This window comes from Aythya marila (assembly GCF_965140915.1).
Source record: "Aythya marila genome assembly, chromosome: 2".
NCBI classification, from domain to species: Eukaryota; Metazoa; Chordata; class Aves; order Anseriformes; family Anatidae; genus Aythya; species Aythya marila.
In genome coordinates, this window is record NC_139043.1 from 66,070,246 (window position 1) to 66,097,654 (window position 27,409).

The window sequence follows — 27,409 nt, forward strand, 5'->3', positions numbered from 1 at the left end:
TGCTGTGAGGTCTGTCTCAGAGAACACTCATTTATAGGAATAGGGAATCCACTCTGGGGTATAATTTGCCTGTTCAGCTCCTATGCTAAATACTTTGACACAAATCAGTGGATTAGAGGCCAGCAGTATCTGGGGAAAAAAAAAAAAAACAAAAAAAACCAGAAATCCCTGGAGCCCTCTAAAATTAAATACAGTCACTAAAATGAAGCAAATATTAAAAAATCACTCATTTCTGTGCAGACCAGTGCCATTCTACTGGTTTTTCATACTGGGACCTGACGCAGTGTGCCGGTATGTAGCTCATTCTCCCCGTTCTGCTCTTCCGACTGACTGCTCACCCAGTTTCAGGAAGGGTAGAGCTGCTAGTCTTCTGTTCTCTTATCCCCTGCTTCATTGTTCTTCAGAATGTTTCAACTGGTTGTGCTGTAAGTAGCATCCCCACTGATTTGCCCACTGTAGATATCATTATTTTCCCCCTTTAAAGTCAGAAGTGTAGGGAATCTAATGGTTTTCAGAGTAGATGGGGTTAAAAGCAAGTGAATGATGAAAGGAGTAAGAAGGGTAACAAATGTGACCTGAATTATGCTAATTATGCTTGTTGTTGTTACTTATGGGTTGTTTGGTGTTGTTTTTCCTTCTTCCTATCTGGTACCCAAGGTAATTTTCAGATTAGCTGAGTGTTTTGTGATGGGTTGCTAACTGCCCTTTAGGGAAGGGGACAAAGCCCCCAGATACAAGTGTATTTACAAGTGTGTACATGAGTGTGGAAAGAACAATACATAGATGTTACAAACATCCATTTGGAAAGTAGTAGCTATCCTGTACCTCTCTCTTGTCTTTTTGTGAGTTTCCTTCTGAACCTCATAGAATAGTGCTCTGGAAATGGTTATCAAGGGTGTATAGCCTGTGGGGCTGCTTGCCTCTAAGCTCAGCTGTGCACTTGCTTAGAAGAGATTGATTCATCAAAGTCAGAGGTCCACATCCCACAGTCTGATGCAGTTTTATTTTTCTCATGGGCACAGCATGGCTTTTCCCTTTGCACTTTGTTCGTAGCAAGAATGCTTTCTTATGACGTCTTAAACTAGTTGACAGATCTAGATGCCTCTGAGTGCCACCACAGCAAGAGTTTCTTTGTCCATCTTTCTCTTCCTCCTTCCCTACCACCCCCCAGTAGAAAATGTTTGCTGTGGTAAATGAAAAAGTTGCACATAACTGTGCTTCTGATACCATAGTGCTGTGCTTTCTCCTTATTCATCTTGATACTTATTCTACTTGCAAAGTAAAAAAAAATGTTCATTAAAAGAAAAAGAAACAAAAAACACATCAATGGGATGGGGGCCTGAAGTGCTGTTTGGGGCAGTTGACCCTTGTTTTGTCACCACTGTTTCCCACTGCCTATTGAAATAGTGCTGGATTTATCTTTCCAAAATATTCAGTGTTATTTTCTTTAAGGTTGTGCTTTTGTAGTTTGTTGAGGAATTTTTGAAACAGCAAGGAGGCCATGCCTTGCTGCGTCTGAGCAAACCAAGCAACCAGGACGACTACGAGGAGTTGCCATTACGATGTTCCCTTATTGCCCGATTGAGGAATTAGAAATATTGTTGCCAGCTTCAAGGCTGCATTGGCTTCAAGGACAAGATCTACATGACTGCTAATCACAAGGGGGTTGTTTTCTTGCAGTTGTTTGTCTGAGTGCTTTTGACCAATAATCTTGTGTGAGACACTATCCGCCCCTGCTAAATTTGCTATAAAAGTCAGGCTATTCGGGTAATAAAGGAAGAGCATGATCTGACCGTGTTGGTGTGTCATGTTTTTTGCCGTTCTTCCTGCAACAAATGGCACCTGAACACGGGGAGATGCGGAACGGAGACGCAAGCCGAGCAGCAGGTGGTGATGGCGGCCACGCAAGCTTTAGTTGTACTGTCTGGAACTGACAGAACACCTAGTGCAAAATCTAAAACCTCGGGAATGTAGCTGGCATGGTTCTTATCATCGGCTCCTGTACCCACCATGGTTCGGGGTATGACCCCTTCAATAAAGGAATCAGTGGCAGAAATAACTAAGGTACTGTCGGAGCAGAGTGCTGATGGGGAGTGGGGATTGCCCCCCCCCACACCTTGCGCTGGAAAATCTTGATGAAGCTGCGCTGCCAGCATCTGTGCCGCTGCCAGGCAGCAATAAATCCACTTGGGATGCTTCGCCAATGAGAGGTGCAGCAGCAGCTTCTGAGAATCAACATTCAGTGGAGGAGTTGTTCCAAGAATTGTTAGAAAAGTTGGAGAACTTAAAAATTAAGGATTTGGATGAGCTTCCTCTCTTGTCTGCCCCCTCGAAGCCGAGTCCCTCGTTATCCATGGCTACAACATTGGCACTATTACCCGTGGCTACAACGACATTGGCACCAACGAGGGACAGGTGGTCCAGCATGATATGCGATGCCATCATAGAAGGACAGTGCCACGCCGCATCTTTGGCCTGTCCTATTATTGTCATGGCAGCCACATGATTGGAAGCTTTTACAGCAAGCTTGAAAAACGGTTATGGACTATGATTTGCAATCCAAGGCAGCTCGACAGATAGTTCAGTGGATTTTCCAGGCAGACCTGATGTGTCCACTTGACTGCCAAAACTTGGCGCACTTATTGTTAACTCCTTCGCAGTTGTTATTGTTTGAAAGGGAATGGTTGTGGTTGACACCAGGGGGAAGCGGGTCAAATACGTCAACCAGGGGACCCTCTGTATGGGATTACTGCAGAGATGTTAATGGGGACGGGTCCTTGTATCAATACCCAGGTTCAGATGCAGTTCCCTGCGATTATTCATGAAATAGCTGCACAGCTTGCACTGAGGGCTCTTCTTGGTCTCCCAGGGGAAAAGAAAGCACCTCCATTTGCATCAGTACAACAGGCCCCTGGGGAATCATATGCTAAATTTATCAATCGGTTGTGGGCAGCAATTCCTGATCATCCTGATCTAACAGCGAAGCCTAAAAGCAGTGTGTTTAAAATGCTTGCATTTGATAATGCAAACCCAAAAACTCAAAATATCTTAGTTACACTGCTGCGAACTGCACCGGTAGAAGATATGTTGGAAAGGATAGAGAGCGCTGATCGGTCCAGGCAAGCATCTGTGGTGGCACAGGCTGTAAAGGACTGCCAGAGGTTTGCTTTTACGGTACCCTCCATTAACAAACAGGCCCCGGCAAAGTGCTATGAATGGCTAGTGCTTCCGCAGGGGATAAAGAATTCCCCTACGTTATGTTAATTATATGTGGCCTGAGCATTAGAACCAATTCAGACAGCGTGGTGTGACATAATTATTTACCATTATATGGGTAACATTCTGTTTTGTAGGCCAGAATGCTTCCAGGATTCAGATTTGAAGTTTATTCAGAATACGTTGGAAGCAAAAGGGTTGACGATAGCCCCAGAGAAGGTTCAGCGGAAACAGCCATGGCTATACTTGGGATGGAAAATAACAGACTCTACTATTCGTCCACGGAAAGTTGATATATCTACGGTGTTACATAATTTGACAGATGTACAAACGTTCTTGGGTAATATTCGGTGGGTTCGGCACATTGTAGGGATTACTAATGACAATTTAGCTATATTGTTACCTTTATTGTGAGGAAGAAGTGCAGAGCAAGAGGTTACATTAACCAATGAGCTATGGCAGGCTCTTTCACAAATAGTTTCTAAGGTTGCAGCTGGCTCTGCTTGCAGACATATAGCAGAAGTTGCACTCTCCTTACTAGTTAGCAATCATGTGTCTCATCCATTTGTGGTGCTTGGTCAATGGCAAAAAGAAAGGGAGAGAGTAAGGGGCAACAAAGAAACAGTGTCAGGAGGATGCCACTGACACTAACAGCACTGGTGATAGGAATAGCAAAAGTGAAACAGGAGACAGCAAGAGTGGAATGATAGGACAGGATTTTTGAGTCCTGGAGTGGATTTTTCTACCGATTCAGCCAAAAACGAGTGTTCAGACACGGGCGGAAGCTATCGTGGAGTTAGTATGTAAGGGTCGTTCCCAGAGTATTGAGATCAGCAGGCAGGAACCAGGAGATACTAGTATGCTGATGGCTCAGGATCATTTGGAATGGTGTTTGCAGGAGTCCATGCTACTACAAGAAGCTGTGTTAGGTTACCTGGGATTGGTACATTCCTGAACTCCAAAGGGGCCTCTCTGGCAAGTCATAATATCATATAAATGGCAGGTACATTACAATACAATACTACAACTCTCATCCCGACCAGTGGTGGGCCTCACTGTATACGCTGATTCAGGTGCAGCAAGTGGGAAGTTGCTGATGGTGATTCTAATACTGTCAGCAGTGCTTGCGCTCGTGACCAAGATCGAGCCGCGACAAAATCTGTGGGTGACATGGGCTAATCAGACTGGTATATCAGAATTTTGTCTGTCCATGGCATCATCGTCCACGGCATCATCCACAGACCTGTTCAGGATTTGCCTCATAGGTATACCTGTGTATGACCCTTCTGAGTTTGGCCAGTATGCTACCCACAATTGCTGCAGTGCCTCATGTGTAGCTGCATGCTCAGCGAAATTGATAAATTCACTTACTGTCTTGCTGCCCTGGGATCCACAAGAGTTACAGTTACTTGGGTATCAAAGGATTGGGAACACATCACAGAATTGGACTCAAACATGTTTTGTGTTCAGTAATTTACAGCAAAGATTAAATCCTTTCAAAAAACACAATCCAACAGGGTGGACAAATGTGACTTCAGAAGGGACATACAGGAACAGAAGTACAAATAACACCTGTGGTTACAATGACACTGCTAGGCAGGTTTTGGGGGCTTTTGGCACGGAGACAAGGGGTAACAACTATAGCATTTGGAATAATCGTACAGCTATGGCCCTACCTCCTGATGTTTTTCTGGTTTGCCGGGATAGGGCTTGGCAAGGTATCCCTGCAAATGCTATCGGAGGTCCATGTTACTTAGGTAAACTTACTGTATTTGTTCCTAGCTTGTCACAATTGCGTAAGATCACTAGACATAAACGGACATTGCTCACACCAGATTGCAATGATAATGTTGAGTTGCTTGGTGTTGCGGCTAGAGCGGCATTAGCAATTTTTGTGCCAGGAGTAGCAGCTGCGGCTGCATGCAATAATTTAGAAAAATTGGCGTGCTGGGCCAAGAAGCAAGCCAATGCCACGACAGAAATACTTGAGGAGATGTTACCAGATCAAAATAGTCTGCTACATGTGCTTTTACAGACTTGAGCTGCTATTGACTTCTTGCTCTTGGCTCAAGGGCATGGGTGTGAGGACTTTGAGGGAATGTGCTGTTTGAACCTTTCTGATTATAGTGAGTCAGTTCACAAATCTATTACTTTCCTGAAAGAGCACATGGGAAAGATTCAATACAATATTAATCCTTTTGATCAATGGCTCACTGATTTGTTTGGGACGATGCCTAGATGGTTACTGGGATTAATCAAAGAGGGATTAAGGATTCTGTTTATTGTGGTGTTAATCATCATTGTGTGTTGTATTGTAATGTGGTTAAAAGGTTACTTGCAAAACTGTTACATTGGGCTTGGTTTGCTCAAAAAGAAAAAGGGGGGATTGTTGAGGAATCTTTGAAACAGCAAGGAGGCCATGCCTTGCTGCATCTGAGCAAACCAAGCAACCAGGACGACTACGAGGAGTTGCCATTACGATGTTCCCTTATTGCCCGATTGAGGAATTAGAAATATTGTTGCCAGCTTCAAGGCTGCATTGGCTTCAAGGACAAGATCTACATGACTGCTAATCACAAGGGGGTTGTTTTCTTGCAGTTGTTTGTCTGAGTGCTTTTGACCAATAATCTTGTGTGAGACACTATCCGCCCCTGCTAAATTTGCTATAAAAGTCAGGCTATTCGGGTAATAAAGGAAGAGCATGATCTGACCGTGTTGGTGTGTCATGTTTTTTGCCGTTCTTCCTGCAACATTTGCTTTGGCCTTTGATAGTTTAAGCTCTTTGCTTTCTGTTGACTAGTTTCACAGTGCTTTGTGCACAGGCTCTGAGGACAAATTTCTAGTAAGTGGTTTCTTAGTTCTGTGGCTTCCCAACTTCCTGTGTTTAAATGACATGTTTTAGATGCAGCTTTTGTCTGTGTTTTTCTTGACTCAGGGTGTATTCTTGCATATAGTTGCTAAGGTAACACTTGAGAAAACATAAGCATTTTGCTGTCTTACTGAAACAAGAGGTGAAAATACCTGCAATTATGCATATTTCTTTTCACTAAATATTGAGAAAATTTGAGTATTAAATTTCATCTGCACTGTAATTATTAGACTCTTCTTATAAACTGGATCCAAATCTGCCTAGTGCTTCTTAATTGCAAATCACTATGAAAAATAGGCATGTGTGTTTGCTATTAAGATATAAGATACAGATAAGTATTTATTTTAAATTTTATAAGGCAGATGTATGTCTCAAATACATTTGCTTTCCTCTGTATTAATGTTTTCTTTAATATTGAAAACTTTTTCAGGATTTTGGAAGCTGCAAGATGTTCACATCTTACAGACGCTGGTTTTACCCTTTTAGCACGGGTAAGAGCCATTTCAGAAAGTTAGAGCCTACTTTGTTTTCGTTGCTGCTGAGCAGCTGTGAGTTGATGTAGTCCTGCTGGGAATGAATATGAGAAGAAGAAAAATAAAGGAGAAAGAATCCAATGGAGGAGGGGACAAAAATTTATTTTATTTCGTTATTGTACTTAGAGCTGTGATTTGATGTGTTTTGCTATACTTCTCTACTTGTTTTCACTTTTTTTCTCTTTTTTTTTTTTTTTGGTATATTTAAATTGGATTTGTTATGCTTAGCATAACAATTCTAAAATCGCATTACTCATTCTAGCCAAATTTCTCATATAAACACGACACATACCTTGTCATGTTTAGACCTGAAATCATCATAGAATAGGTTATTCAGACCATACCTTCAAGCTACAAAAAAAAAAAACAACAACTTTCAGCCACGTATTGTAAACTATAAGGACTTGTGCCGGGATTCATGCTGTACATAAGTAAACATACTAATTATATCAAATGCTTAAAGTTATACTTGTATGCTTGCTGGTTTGAGAAATCTGGACACAAAAATAATAATACTCTGTAGACAGGATTAATTTATACTAATGATATTTAGCATGAATGAGAGTCTTTCCAACCACAGTGGTTAAACAAGGTGGTTTTCTAATCATTCACCAGTACAGCCTTGGTCTTCCAGTAGTCACCTGAAGCCTGCTTCTGGGAGCTGCTATTAAACCATTTCTTCCTGTGCCTACTAACAATAAGGGCTGGGGGTAGGTCTGAGCAGTGGGACAGTGGTCTGCTATGAGGTCACAAGGTTACATCATTTTCTTGAAATTAGTCATGATCAGCTATTGAAAGTACTTCTAAAAGTTTGCTAGAGACCTCTAAGAATATTGGAATACTGGGAAAATTGCTTGTATTATTACTGGGAACAAAAGAAAAAGTGAAGTGCAGCTTTCTCCCAGCCTTAAAGTAGACCTTATTTTAATATTTTTGTCATTCAGTATCAAAACAAATTGTTTTAAGGCTTCATTCTAAAAGCATGGTGATAAATAGAGGTTTTACAGGCTTAAGTGTCTTTCAGATTAGTTTGATGCAGGTTGATGTACAAAGAAGTTGGATTCATCTGTATGCAGATTAGTTAACTTTAATAGAGATGCAATAAATACTATAGGATTGAAGTGAAGTTGACCTCAAGAGGAGGGAGGAAAGCAAGGATAGTTGAATTCTGTTCACATACTATTGCAAACTTCACAGGGCAAGTAGGAGAAACATCCCTTAGTAAGAGAACAGACCGAAAGCATAGCAGTTTGGGAGGTGGTGGGGGGTGTATTGCTTATGTTTTTTGTATTTTTTTTATTATTACTAATCATTGTCCTTTGGTTGTCAAATACTTATAGAGATTTAGCTCTCAATTTCTTCTTGAAGTTTGTGCTTTCCCATGTCACTAGCCCTATGCATGATCTCACAGCTATATGTTCTATTTCATCTTCTATTTATCCTTTTTTATTTTTTCTTCAATTTTAGAATTGTCATGAGCTGGAGAAAATGGACTTGGAAGAATGTGTTTTGGTGAGATTTAATAGGAAAAGGAAATATCAAACATTCAGTGTAAGGATGTAATGCCAATAAGAACATCAGCACTTTGAGATAAATATTCTGTGGCGGTTTTGGTGGTTTTTGTTGTTGCTTTTTTTTTTTTTTTTTTTTCTGAGTGCTGTGGTATTGAGAGTAAAAATATAACTATTGGGAAATTCTATACAAGGAAATAGAATCATTAAGGTTGGAAAAGACCTTCAAGATCATCTGGTCTAGCGATCACCATGCACCAATGTCACCCACTAAACCATGTCCCTAAGCACAAGGTTCAACCTTTCCTTGAACACCTCCAGGGATGGTGATGCCACCACTTCCCTGGACAACCAGTTCCAATGCCTGAGTACTCTTTCTGAGAACCAGTGTCTCCTAATTGCCAGCCTAAGCCTCCCTTGGCGCAACTTGAGGCCATGAGGTGATCACCAACAGGTGATAGTGTGTTTTTCAGAAAAGTGCATGACAGAGATAAAACAGCTTTCATCTGTTACAGAAAGGGATATCTTACTTGAGGGTTGCCCTCACCACTGTCAGTAACTTATGTTTTTGTTTTTGTTTTCCCTAGATAACTGACAGCACATTGATACAACTTTCTATACACTGTCCTAAACTACAAGCATTGGTAAGTTTAACTTCTGTACATGAAATTTAACACACAACCCCAAACTGTATGTATATTGGACTGCGATGACATATGACGTAGCTGTGTGTCTGTGACATAAAAAACAGGCTATCCACTCTGTATATATATATGTTTCCTGAAGTAGAATTATACTATTCAAAAAATAGGCAGGTTTCACAAGTGTTCTAAAAGAAGCAGATTACTACTGAAATAATTAAATAAATTATGTGATAAAAATCATTATCTTTGGTTAAATAAATTGTGATAAAATAAATTAAAAACGTAATTATTTGTTATAAATAAAATTGTATATAATAATTTATGTATTATATAGTGCATAATATTTATAATTATGTGATAAAAATCATTTCCTCTGGCTATTACAGTGAGTAGTAACCAGAAAGCTTATATTTTATGGTTAACATCCTTCATACGTGATTCCTTAATTCAAACAAAATATAGGCAATTTAATGTACTCAGATCCTTTATAGATACTCTTACGTGTTTACTAATGTTTTTTTTTAGGGAGTATGAAACTTCAAGTTACAGACTGAAGCAAGTCAAATACTGAATAAACAAAAACTAAAAAAATAAAATCATCAAGTAAAGATAAATCCAAATCCCATTCTGTAATCAGTTTTGCATGTAAGCAGTTCTAACCAAGGTCTAAGTTTACCTAGTAAATTGTGGAACTTTTTTTTGACATTTCAGAAGTAACTGGAGAGGATTGAGATGCCTTCAGTGGGGTACTCTACTTACCATATTTCAAAGAACTGTTTTTTAGGGAGTGGTTGGTTAGATTTTTCAGAACATTAAAATGTCAGGTGGCTTAAAATTGTCTATTCTTTAAAGGTACACCAAAATTGCTAGACCATCCATAGAGTAGGAGCTCCTGCATTTAGGGCCAGTTGTCCTGTAAGTGTAGATTTGTGATATGCTACTGTGAATGTACTTGTGAGAACAGGTATCTTTATAATCTGCTCTTAGATGGGATTAGAGGAAGGTTTGCTGCTTCATTAATTGAATTGTCTTATGATTGGCTTTTCCAGCTCAGTGTTACTAAGGTAGCAACATGAGGAGAGATGACTTTTACAAGGGAGCCTTACTCATTATTTCATAGAATCTTAGAATATCCCAAGTTGGAAGGGACCCATAAGGATCATCAAGTCCAACAATTTGTTGTTGTTGCTTTTTTATTTTTGTTTGCTCATTGTCCCACCTCATTTCTATACCATAATTCTTAATGCTAATCCAAACAAGGGTTGACAAGAGATATGGAGTCATTTATATGGCACACTGTCTGTTCTTTTGCAATGAGTATTTCTTTTTGTATTGTAGTCCCAATTGTCATCAGTACATGCAAGAGATCTTTTGTACCACTTCTGCCAGTGCTTCACCAGAGAGGTCATAAAAACTAATAATTTTCATTTATTAACCTGCTTCTGTTTGCTGGCACCAGTGAATACCTTTGTGTGTTAGTCCACAGACAGTGAAGTGTGGCAGTGGTAAAATAGCACAGTTTTCTAGGGGACCTGTAAAAATTAAATTTTTTGTTGAGGTGTATATCCTATGTATAGTAATATTTGAAGACTGTGAATGAACAGTGATGGGTGAGAATTATAGGGACATTAAAAAAACAGGGTCACAGATGTTAACCTACATGAATTAATCTTGATACTTCAGATTTGAAATTGTGTACTGTTGATAGTTCTGTAAACTGTTATGTGGCTGTGGTTTAATATATGTTTAGGTATATTTGCAGTTTAAACAAGTATTTTGAAGTTGAATAAATCAATTTTGAATGCGTTCCTTGGTGTTCAGAGACTTGGTAGACAGTGGAAATAAGCAAAAGCAGTGTTAAACCAATTATAACCAACTGTTACACCTTCATTGGTGTCAAAGTACACAAATGCTTTACTACTTACTGGACTTAAGTAATTTCTGCTGCATGTGTTTAACATTTGTGCATTCAGATTTTTAGAGAAACTGTGAAACACTCTTTTGATATTCCTAGTGATGAGGACAGTTGAATTCTTCAGTTAATCATACTGTTTCTTACTGTCATGGTATATCACGCCATATTTGATATACACACAGCCTCTAATATGTATTAATAAAAATTAATTTGATCCTATCACTTTATTCTAAATATTTCAAGCAAAAATCTTCATAAGGTCAAACTTACAGTTTTTAACAAGTTTATGAGGTCAGAAAAATTACATGTTTTGCATATTTGTTTTACAAAGTTTTGTGAACTCAGCTGCACATCCTGTATTGTCCTTTCAGTACCAAATACAGTGTCTCAGGAAAGCTGAATTTTATAAGCTGCTTACTTCCTGGGATGGAAAACTCTTAATTAGCTAGCAAGCTGCTGCTATAGCCAACAGCTTCACATAATCTGTCCTTTCTTGAAACAGCAGGTCTGTTATAAATGATCTTTAACCCTGAAATTGCTGATTGTTTCCAGGCTGTAAGCCAATTCAAATGCTCAAAACATCCTAAAAGAAAGTAGGTATAGGAGAGAAAACTTAAATATTTAAAGAGTTAATAGACTCACAGAATGTAAACATATAAGATAAAATGCTGTTGGTAGGGTCAAGTTTTTAATTTCTTTGGCCTTTTGGAGACAGTATGCACTAGTTGTGGTGTTGCTCATCGTTGCTGTCTGCTTACACTTGATAAGTGAATAAAATTGAACCAGCTGGAGATGCAGGAAAGAAGATAGTTGTGGACTTGTCTCGCATTCTCTTCTGTGGTTACTCACTCATCCTTCATGCTGGTGAGCAAAGGAGAAAAAAGAAAGTTGAGAGGTGAGTTGTTCTGAAGGGCAGGGTGAGTTGTTCTGTATGACTGATAACAGGCAAGAACTGCTCATTACTCTATCTGAGGTAAAATAAGGGTAAGCCAGAGCTGGCAGTCCTCAGACTTCCCTGTCAGGCTCAGATAAAAGATGATAGATGCAATGTATGGAGAGAAGAAGGGAAGGATTACATATTTGATTCAGGTGATTGGCAAGAGGGACTGCTTAGTGCTGTTGTTTGCTTGTGCAGAGTTAAAAAGTACTTTTGGATTGCTGCAAGCATTTCTTCATCAGTTGCTGTCTGAAAAATACTTGCAGAAAGGAAGTGCCGCTTCAAAACCAGTCACTATTAGGCATAGATACAAGATACAAAGCAGAGGGCAGGGCAGAGAGCATAGAGCTAGCTGTGAGGACCCAGTGAGAAGAGTGTGTAGATCTTGTACGTCCCCAGTGCAGAAGTCTTGAGAGTGTTCATTTCATTGACAATGGAGTTTTTAAGCCTCCTCTGAGGAACACTGTTTCTTATCATCATTATCAGAGCTTCATGTGCTTCTCCAAAAGTCATGAATTACCTAAAGGAAGCAGGAAACTGCTTTATGTGGTGCTACTGCCTGAGGTGATGCAAGTTTTTCCATGCTCTTGAAATGCAAGGGAGTAAAGAAGTACGCTGAAGAGGAGTGGAATTTTTTGGTTTACTATGCTGGCTGTTGCAGAGGAGACCTGCTCCTCCAGCTCTGCAAGGTATTTGTTACTCCTTTTATGTGCAGCCTGAGGTGCTAAACACTTACGGTTTTCCTGAAACCTTTATTTGGCAAATCAGTCTGGACTTCTTTATCTGTGTGGACCTGCACTTGCTTGGTCCCAGTGGTGTGTATGAAAACTGACCATATCATGGTAGCTGTGGAAGTTACTGCTGTCAGTAGATCCCCATCTATTCCTGTATGTTCTTGATCAACTTTTGAAGTTGGCTTCTGTTTCTGGCATGCTGAATAGCCGTTTAGGCCTTGCTGTGACTGAGGTGCACAACACTAAACTCTCACAATCATCAAGAGCAGAGGGGGTTGAGGAGTTTGCCAGTGATGCATCTTTTGGTACTGTCAGCTCAAGTACTCTTTTTGAAGCAAAGTTAAATACAGCTCCTGTTTTGTTAACTTCAACTGATTCTTTTGTTACTGCTTTGGAAATAAGCTTTATATTCTTTGTAGCCCTTTAACCAATAGGAAGAGGTTGAGGAAGACTGCTGGTATTTAGAGGATTGAGTAGTTTTGAACTGAGTGATGTTAACTGTTTGCCTCTCTGTTTTAGAGCTTATCTCACTGTGAATTGATCACTGATGATGGGATTCTTCATCTGAGCAACAGTACGTGTGGTCAGGAGAGGCTCCAAGTGCTGGAGCTTGATAACTGTCTTCTCATCACTGATGTAACTCTGGAACACCTGGAGAACTGCCACAACTTGGAGAGAATCGAGCTGTATGACTGTCAGCAAGTCACGCGGGCTGGAATCAAAAGAATCCGAGTACGTGTTGTGCTGACTTGCTTGGGTGGGAGCACCCAAGCCAGTGATACTTCTTGAGACTGTAGGAGTTGCAGATGTCTCAGGCAAAGGAGCCTTCTGCTTTCTCTATGTATGTTAAATACCAGTTTCTATGGTTTTAGGATTTAGTGACTTTTTTTAATTCTCCCAGAATACACACTCTTACTATACAGAGCCAATAGTAAAACATCTGCATGGCAATTTCACTGAATGTGTTGTAGGGCGGTTAGGTCTTGGAATCTGGTCACAAGCTCTTTTCTTCAATGTCCAGCCCTGTTAAGTTAGGGACTGCATAACAGAGTGGGGGGAGGAGGTGGGACAGCATTTAGCCTTACTGTTAGAGTCACCTGCAGCTTAGTATCACACAGAGTTTTGTCCAAATAGTCTTGCAAATGGAAAGCTTGTCCCTGATAGTGACTGGTGAGGGCAGATGCCCTGTTCTATTTCCTGTTGCTTTCCAGGATGAGAGAAACAGGGAATATGGGAGACAAGGTACAGAGTAGTCTTTGTTCAATAGCTTGAAGTCCATCTCTCCTCTGTGGCAAGATACATGCTTCTTTTGGTAGAGAGCTCTTTGGCTGATGAGTGCTTTGCTGGGAAAAAAGGGGGAACCCTGACCACATAAGTGTGGCCAGGCATCAGTGTGCCTGAGCCAGATGGAGCACAGGAATTACGTGTCAGAAGGCAGCTTGGGGGGTTTCAGATGTACAGGTACTTTTTAGCTAACTCAACCTTAAAGAGAACCAACATTGGCAGTACTTGAGGTGTACTGCTTCTTTGCTAGTTATGCGTATTTCTCTGCCATTAATATCCAGGCTTTTCGTCCACAGGCTCATCTACCTCACGTGAAAGTTCATGCTTACTTTGCTCCAGTAACTCCCCCTCCTTCGGTAGGAGGGAGTGGACAGCGCCTCTGCAGATGCTGTATTATTCTTTGACAGTAAGTGCAACCACACTTTTTTTTTTTTTGGTGAAGAAAAGAATTGGACTGAAAGTCAGTGGAAGGAGTCAGTTTCTTGACAGTTATAATGGTGGTGTTTGGTCATCTAGTTTTGTGACAAGAAAAAACACCTTTTTCCAGGTAAAAATCTTAACATACTGTTCAGATGTGGATTAAGTTGGTTGGTGATGCTTTGGTTTGTATTAGCAACTCCTTCCTTCCGTTGGCATGAGAACTGAAGTATCTTGTAAAATGGGAGTGTTTCAGCATAGTGGCTATTTGGTGAATATTCACTAAACTCGGAATTTACTTTGCATTTCTAAGCACTATTTGGTGTGAAGTTGTAAGCAGAAGTTGGGGGCTCAAGTAAGTCACACAAAGAAACTGAACCTGCTGTTCTGTAATATATGTGGCAGATTAAATATCAGGTTTAAGGACAAATCAGCTTTAGCAAACGACCAAAAATGCAAGGTAATCATGAGCTGTTACAGCAAAACAGCTTATACTTTTTCATGATTCAGCTTCATATTTAATTACATAATAGAACATAATAGGTAATATCCAATGGTAAGCTAGTACCTCATGGTAACTATATAAATAATTTTCAAAGTTTAGAACTTGGTTCAGTTAAACTACGTGTTTGTTGACAGCTTGCCCATCACTGAAGCACGTTTTATGCCCAATGCCATCAGCCTTAAAAAGAGGTTAGAAATCCACTGTGGTAGAGCTTGTGCACTCTACTGTAATTGGCTGCCACAATCATACATGGTGCTTACTGTAATGCTGTTACTGCGTGTCCTCGATTATCTCCTTGGTTTTGTAAGAGCAGGATGCAGCAGCTCCAGGAAGAGGGGTATGCTACTCGTGTTTTTCTACGGATGATGGAACCTAGGCAAAGTTGCAGGAACTTTGATGGAGTGAGGTCTTTGATTCAAGCTGTTTGTCCTATGCATTTTAGGGATGCAGCAAGCAGATAGGCAAGTAGATCCGTAGGCAGTTGAACCAGACCTACCCTGTGGTTTTCAAGTGTAGAAAGCCAAACTCTTCACATTTGGGTTGTTGAAGAAGCTGTCAACCTCTAAGTAATAATAATTAAAAAAAATCTAAGTATTAACTCTTAAGGCCATGCTTTCATCCTTAGTTTTCCAGTGCTAGAGGGTTAGATAAATCAACTCTTTTATATTAAGCAACCTAATTATCCAAGATAAACTACTCAACAGTTCAGAAAGCTTTTCTGTGTAAGATTGATTGTGTGTGTGTATGTTTTAAGAGTTCAGGGCCTGTGTGTTTACTGAAACCTAACAGAAATATTGGCTTCATTAAAAAGCAGTTGGAGAAGCTCCTATTGGGTAGTACTGCAGCCTCCCCGGCAATTTAGAATGAGGTTTTGAATGTGAATGCGAACATTAAGAGACTTTGATGGGTAACAACAGCTGCGTTTTGTTCATGCTTCACACATTCACAGGTGATGGGGATGGTAAATGAAGATATCAACTTTATGGATAAATAACAGATTGTAGTGCAGTACATGGATTTCTTTACTACTACAAAATAAGTCAATTAAGGCTTGTTTTGCACAGTGGTAGCGGAGTGTTGTTACAATCAGATTTCCATTAAGATAAAGCTATAATAGAGTTTAAAGCAGATTTTATTCTCAACTGTACCAGGAAAGTCAGTGGTAGGTACCAGTATGTCAAAATATGTTGCCTTTTGTTGGCTCATTTTTTCTAAGAACATAATGAACATTGTAAGTCTATTGCATAAAAGATGTACAAAAACAAATGGAACCTACTCTGATATAGGCCACTTAAATAAACAATAAGCTGATGTCAAATTCCGATTTCTTTGAATTATTTAAGTAAGTTTTCTATTGGAAGCAGCAGTTGGGCGTGTGTTGGGTGCAGGATAAACTACAGAGCTGGTTTGCTTCAATTATTTACTTTTACCAACCGTTCACTGCTAGGATAAACTTCACAGTCTAACTCTTAACAGAAGTATCTCCAAGATGTTAAAAGAAATGAAAAGAACGTTTACAAAATTATTGAAAAACATTTATTATACTTAAATTGAAATGTGTACATCTTATTAAAAAACAAAAGCAATTTGCTGGTGCCATAATTTAATTCCAATTTCAAGTGAGCTGGACAAACTACTGTACAACTTTCAATATTCTTTAAAATTAGATATTTGGATACTTCCCAATCAATCTTTCATAAAACATTTGGATTTGAATATGGTATGAGCTGAAAAGACACAACTGTCAGTTCAAGAAAATACTAGGACCAAACAATACCCAAGTATGAACAACTTATAGGCAGAAATGTTTAAGTACAGAAAATGTTACTTTCAGTGCAGAAAAACATAAAAATAGGAAAGAAACTCTAGCTTTGATGAATTTAAATTTTCAAAATGCTACAGGTTTAAGAAGCTTTTCTTCTAAGCATTTGAGCCAGTTATGAAAGAGGGAATGAAAAATCTAAGCTGCTTTTTTACATGCTGTAGTAGCTGTTCACAATGAACACTGCAGCATAAAAAACAAACTATTCCCAAGCTTGCAAGCCAGAGATCAAGGTGGAAACTTTCAGAGGCACAAAATGACAGATATGAAACTGTCACTTAATACCTTTTGAAGTATTCCCCTTTGAGTACCTAGAACAGTTGAAACAATGTTAACATAGGAAATGCTGTGCCATGTCTTTACTAGAAATATCCAAAATATTGAAAAAACACATTGCCTGGTTCAAAGTAAAGTAAATATTTGGTCATATGGTAGAGGCACTGTAACAGTTTTACAGTATGCATCTGAGGGCAAAGAGTCAACAGAAAAGGTAAGATACTTGTTCATAATAGTGACTTCAGTAAGGTTTTACCTGCTGGTAAGGAGACTTAAAGGGTGCATTATTTAGTGTTTCTTAAGCAATTTACTTGATGCAGAAAGTGATGATAGCCCCTTGGTGCCAGTGGGTCAAGTTCCCTCAAGAGCGTAATACCATAAGTCCTACAAATCCACCTCTCACTGCTAGTATTTTTAAACCCACAATGTTACAAGCAAAGAGTTGAACTGCAGCAGTGCTCTGCAGAGAATCTAGGAAACTAAAAATAAAGGATGCATAGGCAATTCTTTTCCATTAAATTTGTTAAAGCAAAACACAATTACGTGGTACCCCATAGGATTTATATTAACCTGTCCAATAAGGTACTACTGATAATGCAGTTAGCTGCATGCATATATTGCATCTGTCTAGGACTTCTTAAAAGCCCTATTCTGGCATTTACACTTCTTACATACACTCTTATAAACAATTTACATGGAAGCTGTTTTGACAGCTTTGTTCTCAAAGACCCAACAACCTGATCACTATCAGCTTAACTACTCATTTCCACACAGATTAATATGTGCTCTGCTAACATCAAAAAAAAAATAAAATCAGCATAAGGTACAAGCAAGTAATAGACAAACTGGCACAGAAAGGTAAATGCCCTCAGATAAGTTTACATTCATCTCCAACTGGATACAGGTAATAGAAAAGCAATAGTGCTTCACTTCTAGAAACTGTATCTACTGGCCATAATTTGCCTTATTTCAGTAAAGGGCAAGCACCTTTGCTTACATTGTCTTCCATGCCTGTACATAAGCTGTCATGGCATTATACCTCTCATGAGGACACTTAGTTATGGCAGTGATAAGGAAGTTCACTTATCAAACAGCTCATTTGAAAGGTAGGTCATCTTGTGTTTTCAATATGAAACATCTTATACAGTGAAGTTAGATCCGAAGTTTTTGGATGATCTTCATAATCTTTAGGCAGGACTTCATTCTGCATTGGAATATGTGTAGCAATCATGTGACATCACTTCAAAATTATATGGAAGCCTTCACCATTTTCAGCTAAAAAAAGAGAGAAGTGTCAGTCTTCTGTAAATAGAGCCATAAATGTGCTAGCCAATGCAACAAAATATCAAGGAACGAACTTGGTTTTCACTGTATGGAAGTAGCTTGTTACTGTTATGAATTATTAAGCTTGAAACTCATAAAACACTGGTAACTTGCTATTCAAACTAAATGCTTAATAATGATTCTGTTTGCATTTGTTTCTGAACTCTTCCTGTTGCACATTAAAACCACATCATTTGACGGGGACAGCTAAAATCATAGACGGAAGGAAGAACTTCTGCAAGACCAATAAATCCGTGTTAGTGTATTTTTTCAATCATCTATTTTCTGATACTCAGCCCTAAACGATAAAGCCAAAATGGGACCTGTGTTGGAATCCTGTGGACTTTGTTTAGAAGCTAGCAGTACCACCGAAAGGCTTATTAACAACAGAGAAAAACAAGTCTCTAACAATCATTAGTGACAGGAATAGATTTTATTCTACAAAACAATGGGTTTCAAACTAGAATGCTTGTAAAGTGAAGAAGACATCCAGCTGATCTACAGCAAACTTTTTTTTTTTTCCTTACGCTGAAGCAAAAATGTTACGATTAACAATTCGTAACTGGCTCTTAAAAATTGGGTCAGTTTCTGTAGGTAAAATCACAGTCAACCTTGTCCATTGATTATGTCAATTTTGTGGTAAGTTTTACCAGAAATAAATTTGATTCTAAGGAAGCATGGCATTCATCTTAATGAACACTCTTTTCTATTCTCTCTTTCATTCTCTCTTCTTCCTCTTTCTCTCCTTACTTTCTTCCTCTTCCCCTCTTCTCATGGCTTTTTTTCTTTTCTTCCACTCTCCTTTCTTCCCTTTCTCCCTTTTCCACTTTTTCTTTCTCTTTTCTGCTACCTTCCTCTCTTTTGTTCTTTCTCTTCCTCCTTTCCTCTTTCTTGCTTGGTCTTTTTCTTTTTTCTTCCTTTCTTTCAATTTTCTCCCTCCCTCACCTTCTTTTTCTTTCTTCTTTTTCTTCTGTAATTATTCTAAATTCCTTTCTCTGTACTTTTCTTTCCTCCTCCTCTCCTCCTGTCTCCTTCTCATTCTCTTTTGCTGTGTCTCTTTTCCTTTGTTTCTTTTTTCTTTTTTTCCTTCCTTCTTTTTCCTTCCCCCTTTCTCTTTTCTTTCCCTCTTTCTCCTTTCTTTCGCTTTTCTTTTTCTCTCAGTTTCTCCTTTTATTTGTTTTCACTGTCTTTTTATGCTTCTTTTCCTTTTTCTTACTCATTTCTTTCCATCTTTCTCCTTCCTTTTTTCTTCCTCTTCTGCTTTTTCCCTCTGCCTCTTTTTCTTCTTTCTTTTCTGCTTTCTTCCTTCCTTTCTCTCTTGCTTGCTCTCTTCCTTTTTTCCTTTTTATTTCTTTCTTTTCCTCTTTCAATCTTTTACCCTCTCTTTTCTTCCTGTTTTTTCTCCTTTCTTCTTTAACTTCATCTGTCCTTTTCTTCTTTCTCCCTCCTTTCCTTTCTCTTCTCCTTTTCACGTTCCTTCTTTCCCTTTCTTTCTCTCCCCATCTTTTTCTGTTTTCTTTTTCTTCTTTCCTTCCTTTTTTCATCTCCCTCTAATGCTTTTCCTTTTTCTACCTTACCTTTCTTCATCCTTTCTTTCCATCTTTTTCCTTTTTCTTCCTTTCTCCTTTTTACCTTCCTTCCTCTTCCTTTCTTTTCCCTTCTCTTACTCTTTCATTTTTCTTTCTCTTTTGACCTTTCTCCCTCTTTCCTTACTCCTTTCTATATCTCCTCCTCTTTCTTTTGCTCTCCTTTCTTCTTTTGCTTTCTCTTTCTCACTTTTTCCTTCCCTTCCTTTCTCTCTCTCTCTTCCTTTCTCTTTTTTTTTTTTTTTTTTAATTTTGAAACCTTTCTCAACACTTATGAACAGCAAGCACTAGTCAGTAACAGCTGACTGAATTATAAGAGACTTATTACTGAGCACTGCACTGGTCTGTACTAAAAGCTTGGTAGAACTGCAGCGCTACATAGGGACTGAAAGGTCTGGCTAAGAGGAGTAACTCATATACACTTTCTGCCACTACTGCATGTAGTTTTTTGGCAAGTCTGCCTTTACTGGAACTGCCATTTCTCTTTGCTCATTGAAGTTACTAGAACAGTACTCTGCTTTAAGCAAAACTCCTTAGTGGAATAAACATTTTTGTTTTTAGCTGTCATTAAAAGACACTGTACCTTTTATTGTGGTGAATAGGAAACAACTCTCATCTTGAAAGTTTTGAACCATCTGAAAAAAATCATATTTTTATTATGCAGAAGATAATTACATCAGATACTAAACAAAGCCTTTTATAAGCAACTGCATACTTTTAGTTTTATTCAGCTGTGACAAGCATATACCAAATTAAATTTAAACATATTTCTGTCGTAAGTACTGCTTGTTAATCATGTGACAACCAGTTAGGAACCTATTACTGTTGGCTGTTTTTGAAGTCTAAATATATGTAGCAGATGCTAGAGTAAGCCATAGTCAACAGTACTTAATGTGCCTTTGGGCATATACAAAATAAATACACACTAAGTAATTACTGCATCATCTCAGAACTAGGGACTCGGAAGTCCTTCTCTTCTCGTAGTTTGAGATTATTCAGGTAGAGGAATTGACATTTAAAGGTAGTTAAAGGCTCCTTACAAGGTACAAGAGAAAAAAAAAAAAAACATGTTGCATTACCAAACAGAAAACATAGTAATAAAGAAGCAAGCATAAGAAAAGTCTTCATTCTCATGAATTCATAAATAAAGCATTTTTTAAGAAAATAAAATTTCTCTTACCTGATCACTAACAAGAATGTGGATGCCAGTGGGACCCTGTCTGTAAACCTGGTTGATCTGATGCAAAGGAATATTAAATGCCAAAGCGAGCTTGCGTGTGACTTCTGAGGCTGCCATTTCTTCTAAGTAGATTGCATGATAAACTACAAGGGAAAAAAGCATATAGATAGACAGTGTGCTAATTAGGAACAAGTTATTACATGAAAAAAAATGGAAATCGTGTATATCCCTGGCTCTCAAAAATCTTAAAACCTAAATGCCTTACGTCCACTCTCCCTGTGTACTTGCCTAACAAGCAGGTAGTTGCAGTCCCTTAATTGTATGATTTACACAAATTTACAATTAAACATTAAGGTCCCATGTATGTTGAAACAACCGCTAGTTCCCGGAAACTAACATGGTACCCCTGTGCTAATAACCATAACCTTGTACACTGCTTGGCTGTTTACTTGTCAAAGCTGTACCAGTTTTAGCTTAGTTGCACAGAAAATGACAGGGAAACATAATTAAACATTGCTAAGAACATTAAGTCTTTAATTTGCTTTCACTTTTATATTCATCTACATGCATCTAGTTAATATCTTGGCTGTACAACACAGCACAGCTAATTTGAATATTTCTTAATTAACTATCCAATTAACTACAGTTAGTTTTATCAGTGGACTGAAAAATCAATAATTTAACCTTGAAAGCTTTTCAGGTCCTACAATGTTACTGGACAGCTGTGTCATTCTGAATACACCAGCTATCTTTTATATTTTTAAGATACGAAAAACGTTACATAAAGAGACCCGTATGTACCATACCATATATTGCACCATTGCTGCTATCACCGTTGCCTGCATCTTGTGTTTCCAGTTGTACGCTCCTTAATGGCTCCTGACAGACATAGATTGTTAAACGGGGCCTAACAGACCTGCAAGTCAAACAAATCACGGTTTACACAAAAGCTTGCTTGCCCTGGAAATATGGAAACCAATTTGCAAAGGTAGGTTTTTTTTTTTCTATGTTAACAGCATAGAGAAGTATACTTGAAATGCTTTTCTTCTCAGACAAAAGAAACAGTGATTTGATATCACACTATCAGTAAGTGGTTTCACAGATGCTACCACACCAGATTTAAACAGTATCAGTAAATTTTGAGTTCATCATGACACTGCTTGTTGGAATCCTGGAACATAGCTGAATAGCAACAAGTCCCACAAAGGAACTGTATACCCATTTCAGTCAGAATCAGACAGATAGTTGGGATGCTGTATGTCTTAGTAGTCAACTTTTTAGTAGTCAAGCCTCAGGTTGTTCTGAGTTCACCTAAATGAGAGGTTTTGTGTTATGGCAACAAATTCATTTCTTCAAGAAACTGGCACTGCCCAACTGCACTGGTACTAGTCTTACAGTTTACTTCTGAACCCATCAGCACCTGCATCTCATCTGCGGTCTGCCCAGGACACGGAGTTGCTTTTTAAATGTGAAAGGATCTGCCAGATTCTGGGAAAGCTCATGCAGGCACAAAGGCTCATCCAGCCACTGAGCACTGGCTTCCCAACCTTCCGCTCCAAGGAAGGGAGTGCTCTTGCAGTGTGTGATACAACAAAACCCAATCAGCGGCACATTCAAGGTTTTACCTGGATTTCAGTGCATTGTATAGCCGAATTCCATCGGCTGGACCACAGATTTGTACCAGATCTTCTCTTGTCAGCTTTAATAAATCAGCACCTGGAGAAACACGAGGATTTTACTAAGTTTGTTTTAGAATATTTCTGCTTTTAAAAAGAAATTGTAAATTCATTTAAACCAGGATAACAAATTCAACCATAAAAGTGGAATCCTGCAAACATGAACAAGCAAGCAACATTTTTAATAGCCACTACCTAGCTAGCACTATGAAAATATGACCGATTTTCTAAAGGTGACTAGTTTTTCATGATGGTGTACACATCTTAGAAGTACAGAATCTGCAAGACACACAATTTTAGTAGAGATATAGGTATTCGTTTTCTATCCAGACAACAGCTTAAATTGCTCAAATATACTCATTACTCAAACTAATACCTACCCTGCATGCACTTAAGTTACTACGTTGTGCTCATATATAGGAGATGCTGCTAAAGGGTGGCATAACTAAATCAGCATAGTCAAACCAGTAAATCAACATCCTGTGGGATACTTCCATCTAAAAGCAGTTCTTTTTGAAAAGATCCTGGGAATAAGTGAGCTGTGAAAACAACTACTTCCCAGAACACTTACTTCAGAAAAGGAAGCTTCAATAAATGATATTAAGCAGTTTTAAACACAAAATGGAAGGAAACGTATTTCTTAGAAGCAGCATCGGTGTCAACGAAGAAAACAACAGTCTGGAAAATCAGTAATTGTAATAGATTTAAAAAAAAAAAAAAAAAAGACGGCTTTTATTATGGAAGCAATCCACAGATGATCTAGGAATTCATAGATGAAAAAACAGCAAGAATGTTTTGTTATCATTACCTGTAAATACTATCGTAATAATAATAATAAAAGTTGAAGTACTATAATAAGAACTAAAATGGGTCTACTGCCTCAAAGGAAATGTATCAGACAGCTAGTATTAGACTTTCATGAACATATGAAGACTATAATCAAAAAGAACTGGTTTAAGGATTTCCTCCACAGGTCTTTGTCATTGAAAATTAAACACTTAACAAGCAAATTATACACAATAAGCTACAATACATATTGGTTCCATTTTATTTTTAGAGAGCAATTTTCCACACAAAACTTGCTCATTAGCACAAACACTCTAAATAAATAATAAGTTTTAGATACCTGAGAAATTTGAAAAAAGCCTTGTATAAGTAGAGAACCTATGCTTGAGCAACCATTGCTGAGTTTCCTGGATTGTGGCTGAAGGATGAAGCTGCTGTAAGAAACAAGATTGGATGTGATAATTTTTATCGGGAGAAAAAAAAAAAAAAAAAAAAAAAAAAGGAAATACAGATAAAACACCCCAAAATAATGAAAAAAAGAAACCTCAGTTAAACACTTTTCCTGAATACCTATTAATGTCTAGGCATGTATAAATCAAATATACTAACACAAATATCTGCCTTTGTGCAAATAGAGCCAGTGTAAATAGCAGAAAGCAAACACTCACATCTCCAGATCCTTGAGAGGTTCCATCTCCTTGATGATTTGGGGAGGAGGAATTACTACAGAGGACAGAAAAAAAAGTATTAAAATAAATTAAATGCTGCATAGTCTGGGAGTATTAAAGTTAAAATCAAGAGAACTATCATTACACTTTGATATGCAAATCATCTGGTTCATATCTGTGTATTCTTTATCAACTGGAGAAGCAGCTTTACCAACAGTCACAGGAGGATATGTGGTCATTTAGTTGTCTTAAAGGATGACTGAAGAAGAGGTAGTAAAATACAAGGCATACTAAACAAAAGAATACAGACAATACCACTGTAAATTATTCCTTGATCATCCCAGTTTAATCAATACCTCAATGCAACACGTTTTTACTAATACAATTTCTGTTATAAAGCTGGTAAAGATTTTTTTTTCCTTCATATTGTATTACCTGTATGAGGGAAATGGGAGACTGTTCTTACTGAAAAAAAGCTGAATAGTTTCCATACACTGACAAGACCTAAATTGGTATAGTTAAAAGGTCAAGTATTTGCTATATGCCAAAGGATGAGAAGAAAAGTTTTCAGCAGTGAACAGCATGGAAGAAAAATGTTAAAGCAAAATAAGTTACATTATAATTGAATCACATGATGCATGTGTCACACTCTAAAATAAATATGTAAGACAAAACAATAAAATCTCTCTCATTCCCCAGTGAAATCAGGAAAAAGTAACAAGCTTCTGAACTCACTCAGAAAGCACTTTTGAATATGCCTGATTTAAAAATGCAATCTCAGTTACAGAAAAAGAAACTGACCTGTCTGGGACACTGTAGGTATTATGTTGAGCAGAGGTAAAGGTTGGAGCAGGAGTAGGACTGTTGTTTACAAATGTCGTAGGAGTATCAGGCCATGGTGAGCACTGAAGGTAAGAGAAATTTGGATTTAATTCTTTAACAATACAGTTTTTATTCTGATGCATAGTTCTTCCACTTAGACCCAGATTTTTTCTTCCCACTCAGACTTTTGCTCTGTAAATAAAGATTCCCTCCATCCCACACATTACATGCAGATACTCCAGGCAAGAATCAATTTTAACTTGTTCTTTCAAGAAGACTTAAATATGTACCTTCACAGTTAACACAGTGAAGGTATTAGTGGTGGAACTGACAGAGAACCTGCATAGATTACTCAGTTTAAACCAAACCAACTAACCCCAAGCCATCTGCTCAAACACATCCCTTCATCCTTGCATGAAAGGACTGTTCAAACTCCAGGTACAAAACAGCAGTTCAGCAAGAGTAAGGAGAACTCTGAAGCTACATTTCACATTGCTGGTAAATCTAACAAAGCTGCCCTGGAAGCAATTAAATACACCTAGAATTTTCATTAGAAATGTTGTTAAATAGTAAAAAATATATATTAATTTACTGCTGGACTAAAATTATGCTACACATACTGCTTTTTCTAAACTGGAATTGTTATGCGCAAATTTATGCCATGACAAGTGTATAATGAACCAGCTATCTAATTTAAAGTCTTCTTTTGGATAGTTTTTAAACCATTATCATAAAAGCTCTTTGACACTAGCTTTTAGTGTTTCTAATACCCTTGCAAATTCATCGCTTTAAATAAAACCAAAAAACAAACTGATTCTGGTATGTTCAAAGACAGTATTAAAACAACCAAGCTGCCCAAGATAAAGTAAGCTAAGACCATGCCTGTTAAAACAACAAAGATTTCTAATATATAAACCAACTAAATAAATACCCTGTAGGGAAGTTTCCAGAGTTGTATCATAGCAGTGCAGAGGGAGGGGAGGTAGAAACAAGTATGACTTCATAGAAACATGTTTCAACAATTTTCCATTGAAAGATCCTTTCACTAGCTGAGGGAAACCATAGGTAAGCCTAATGCTGGCTGTAATCTTCTGTAAAACAGTTAACAGCATTTCAACTACAACCAGTGCCGTCCCTACAAAGCAAGCTTTCCATGGCCTTATAGTGTTACTCATGATTCCTTCTATTCTGTGCATTTCCCTTCTGTTGTTTCTCTTCAAGCTAAGTTTAAATTTCACCTCAAATAATTACACGCTCCACAAACATAATTGTAAAATAGAAGCTCAACATAATAATATTAGCTTTGTTCTGCTGAAATATTTTTGAAGTTAAATGCATTTTCCTTAATTTTCTGAGATTCGCTGACTAAATATCAGTGCGAGTTGTTTATCTGGACGCACAGTTTCAAGTTGTACATCCTTAACCACTACTCCTTTGAAGATAGGGTTCAACATTTATTTCACTTCAGGGGCAAAGAAGAATGCATCAGTGTCAAGAGAACAGGCTTTGAACATTTCCAAGTCATGTACTGCAGTTAATGTTGCTTTCCTTCAAAATTAGTTAAGTTGTTCACAACAACAGCCTGAGTTTAAACACAGGAAAAAAACAACAACACATTTCAGAAAAAAGTTCCCAACCAGAAGAGAGTAGCCTTCCTTCTCCTATACACACACTTAACGCCCTGTTCTTAACTCCTCTTCCTGCAAAAATATTATCTACCAACACTGAATCTGTTGGTTAAAAAAAAAAAAAAAAAAAAAAAGTAGTGATAATACTAATCCTGCAACATGTCCATTGGCTCAGTTCTTCTGTCACATAGGTTGTGGAGGGAAAAAAAGAACGTTTGAGCATTGAGACACTTAATTCTGTAAGGTTCAAGGTACAAAAAAGCCTAGCGTGAAAAATAAAAAGTAAAAATAAAAATGGCTACAGCATATATTCTTCAAGTGTCTTATAGCAACTAACTCAATCTGCTTAAGGTTTTTGGAACCATTCACATGTACAACTGTCCCACACTTCATAATCCTATCAGATTCAGAAAAAGGTTTAGACAAATGTTTGGGTATCAAATCCATTAACAGTCATTAAGACTCAGCAAAGAGGTGCTTCCTAATATCCCACGTGACAGTTCTGGACACAGGGAGTTACGGGGGGAGGGGACCACAAAAAGTGCCGAGACTTCCCTGCTGAGGGCTCTCACAAAACATCATCTACAAATTGCCACTGCCAGATACAGAGCACAGGACTTTCTTTACAGACTTGTGATCTGATCCAGCAGGATATTTCTTACATTCTTACACCCAAAACTGAGGTAACCAAAGGTCTCAGTACTAACTGCCCTCCGTTACTAGTACACTTATACAATACCACTGATACAATTATGCCTTAATCTCTGAACACTGATTAGTTCTTGATAAAGAGAAAATTATATTGGTTTCCTATCTTTAACATCCTTCTTTATGGGATACAAATGAAGTTATAAACTTAACTCATGGTTTTACTGAGCTAAAATGGAAGACTTTCTTTCCAAGTATGACTTTTCAGACTCGGGATATGCGGCATTCAAACTCAATGTTCTTAACTTTTGAAGAGCTGCAAAAATTCAAGTTTTTCTAAGCCATTGTTTACTGTCCTTTCCCTTCCTACTTCCAGTCTATTAGAGTACGCCCAAATTCATGCTTTACAATAGAGTAAAAATGAACTTT

The 27,409-nt window shown here is 38.1% G+C and overlaps 2 protein-coding genes across 10 annotated transcripts in view; one reads left to right on the forward strand and one right to left on the reverse strand.

Annotated features, from left to right (window-relative positions):
* Positions 1-15,974, forward strand: part of FBXL2 (F-box and leucine rich repeat protein 2) — a 56,876-nt gene extending 40,902 nt beyond the window's left edge. For all 4 annotated transcript variants that reach the window (XM_082754968.1, XM_082754970.1, XM_082754969.1 and 1 more), the window contains 5 exons: positions 6,516-6,576; positions 8,086-8,130; positions 8,717-8,773; positions 12,879-13,091; positions 13,940-15,974. In XM_082754968.1, the coding sequence (XP_082611094.1) occupies positions 6,516-6,576; positions 8,086-8,130; positions 8,717-8,773; positions 12,879-13,091; positions 13,940-14,047 (484 nt within the window). In that variant the 3' untranslated portion in view covers positions 14,048-15,974. The remainder of the gene's footprint in view (positions 1-6,515; positions 6,577-8,085; positions 8,131-8,716; positions 8,774-12,878; positions 13,092-13,939) is intronic.
* A 147-nt stretch (positions 15,975-16,121) lies between these two features.
* UBP1 (upstream binding protein 1) overlaps positions 16,122-27,409 on the reverse strand; it is a 53,228-nt gene continuing 41,940 nt past the window's right edge. For 3 of the 6 annotated variants that reach the window (XM_082754962.1, XM_082754961.1, XM_082754964.1), the window contains 8 exons: positions 24,684-24,787; positions 23,883-23,937; positions 23,555-23,648; positions 22,378-22,468; positions 21,559-21,668; positions 20,753-20,895; positions 20,156-20,207; positions 16,127-17,938 (listed from right to left, as the gene is read on the reverse strand). In XM_082754962.1, coding sequence (XP_082611088.1) covers positions 17,901-17,938; positions 20,156-20,207; positions 20,753-20,895; positions 21,559-21,668; positions 22,378-22,468; positions 23,555-23,648; positions 23,883-23,937; positions 24,684-24,787 — 687 coding nt within the window. In that variant the 3' untranslated portion in view covers positions 16,127-17,900. Of the gene's footprint in view, positions 17,939-20,155; positions 20,208-20,752; positions 20,896-21,558; positions 21,669-22,377; positions 22,469-23,554; positions 23,649-23,882; positions 23,938-24,683; positions 24,788-27,409 lie in introns of all 6 variants that reach the window. The other 3 variants (XM_082754960.1, XM_082754959.1, XM_082754963.1) reach the window with 3 other exon arrangements.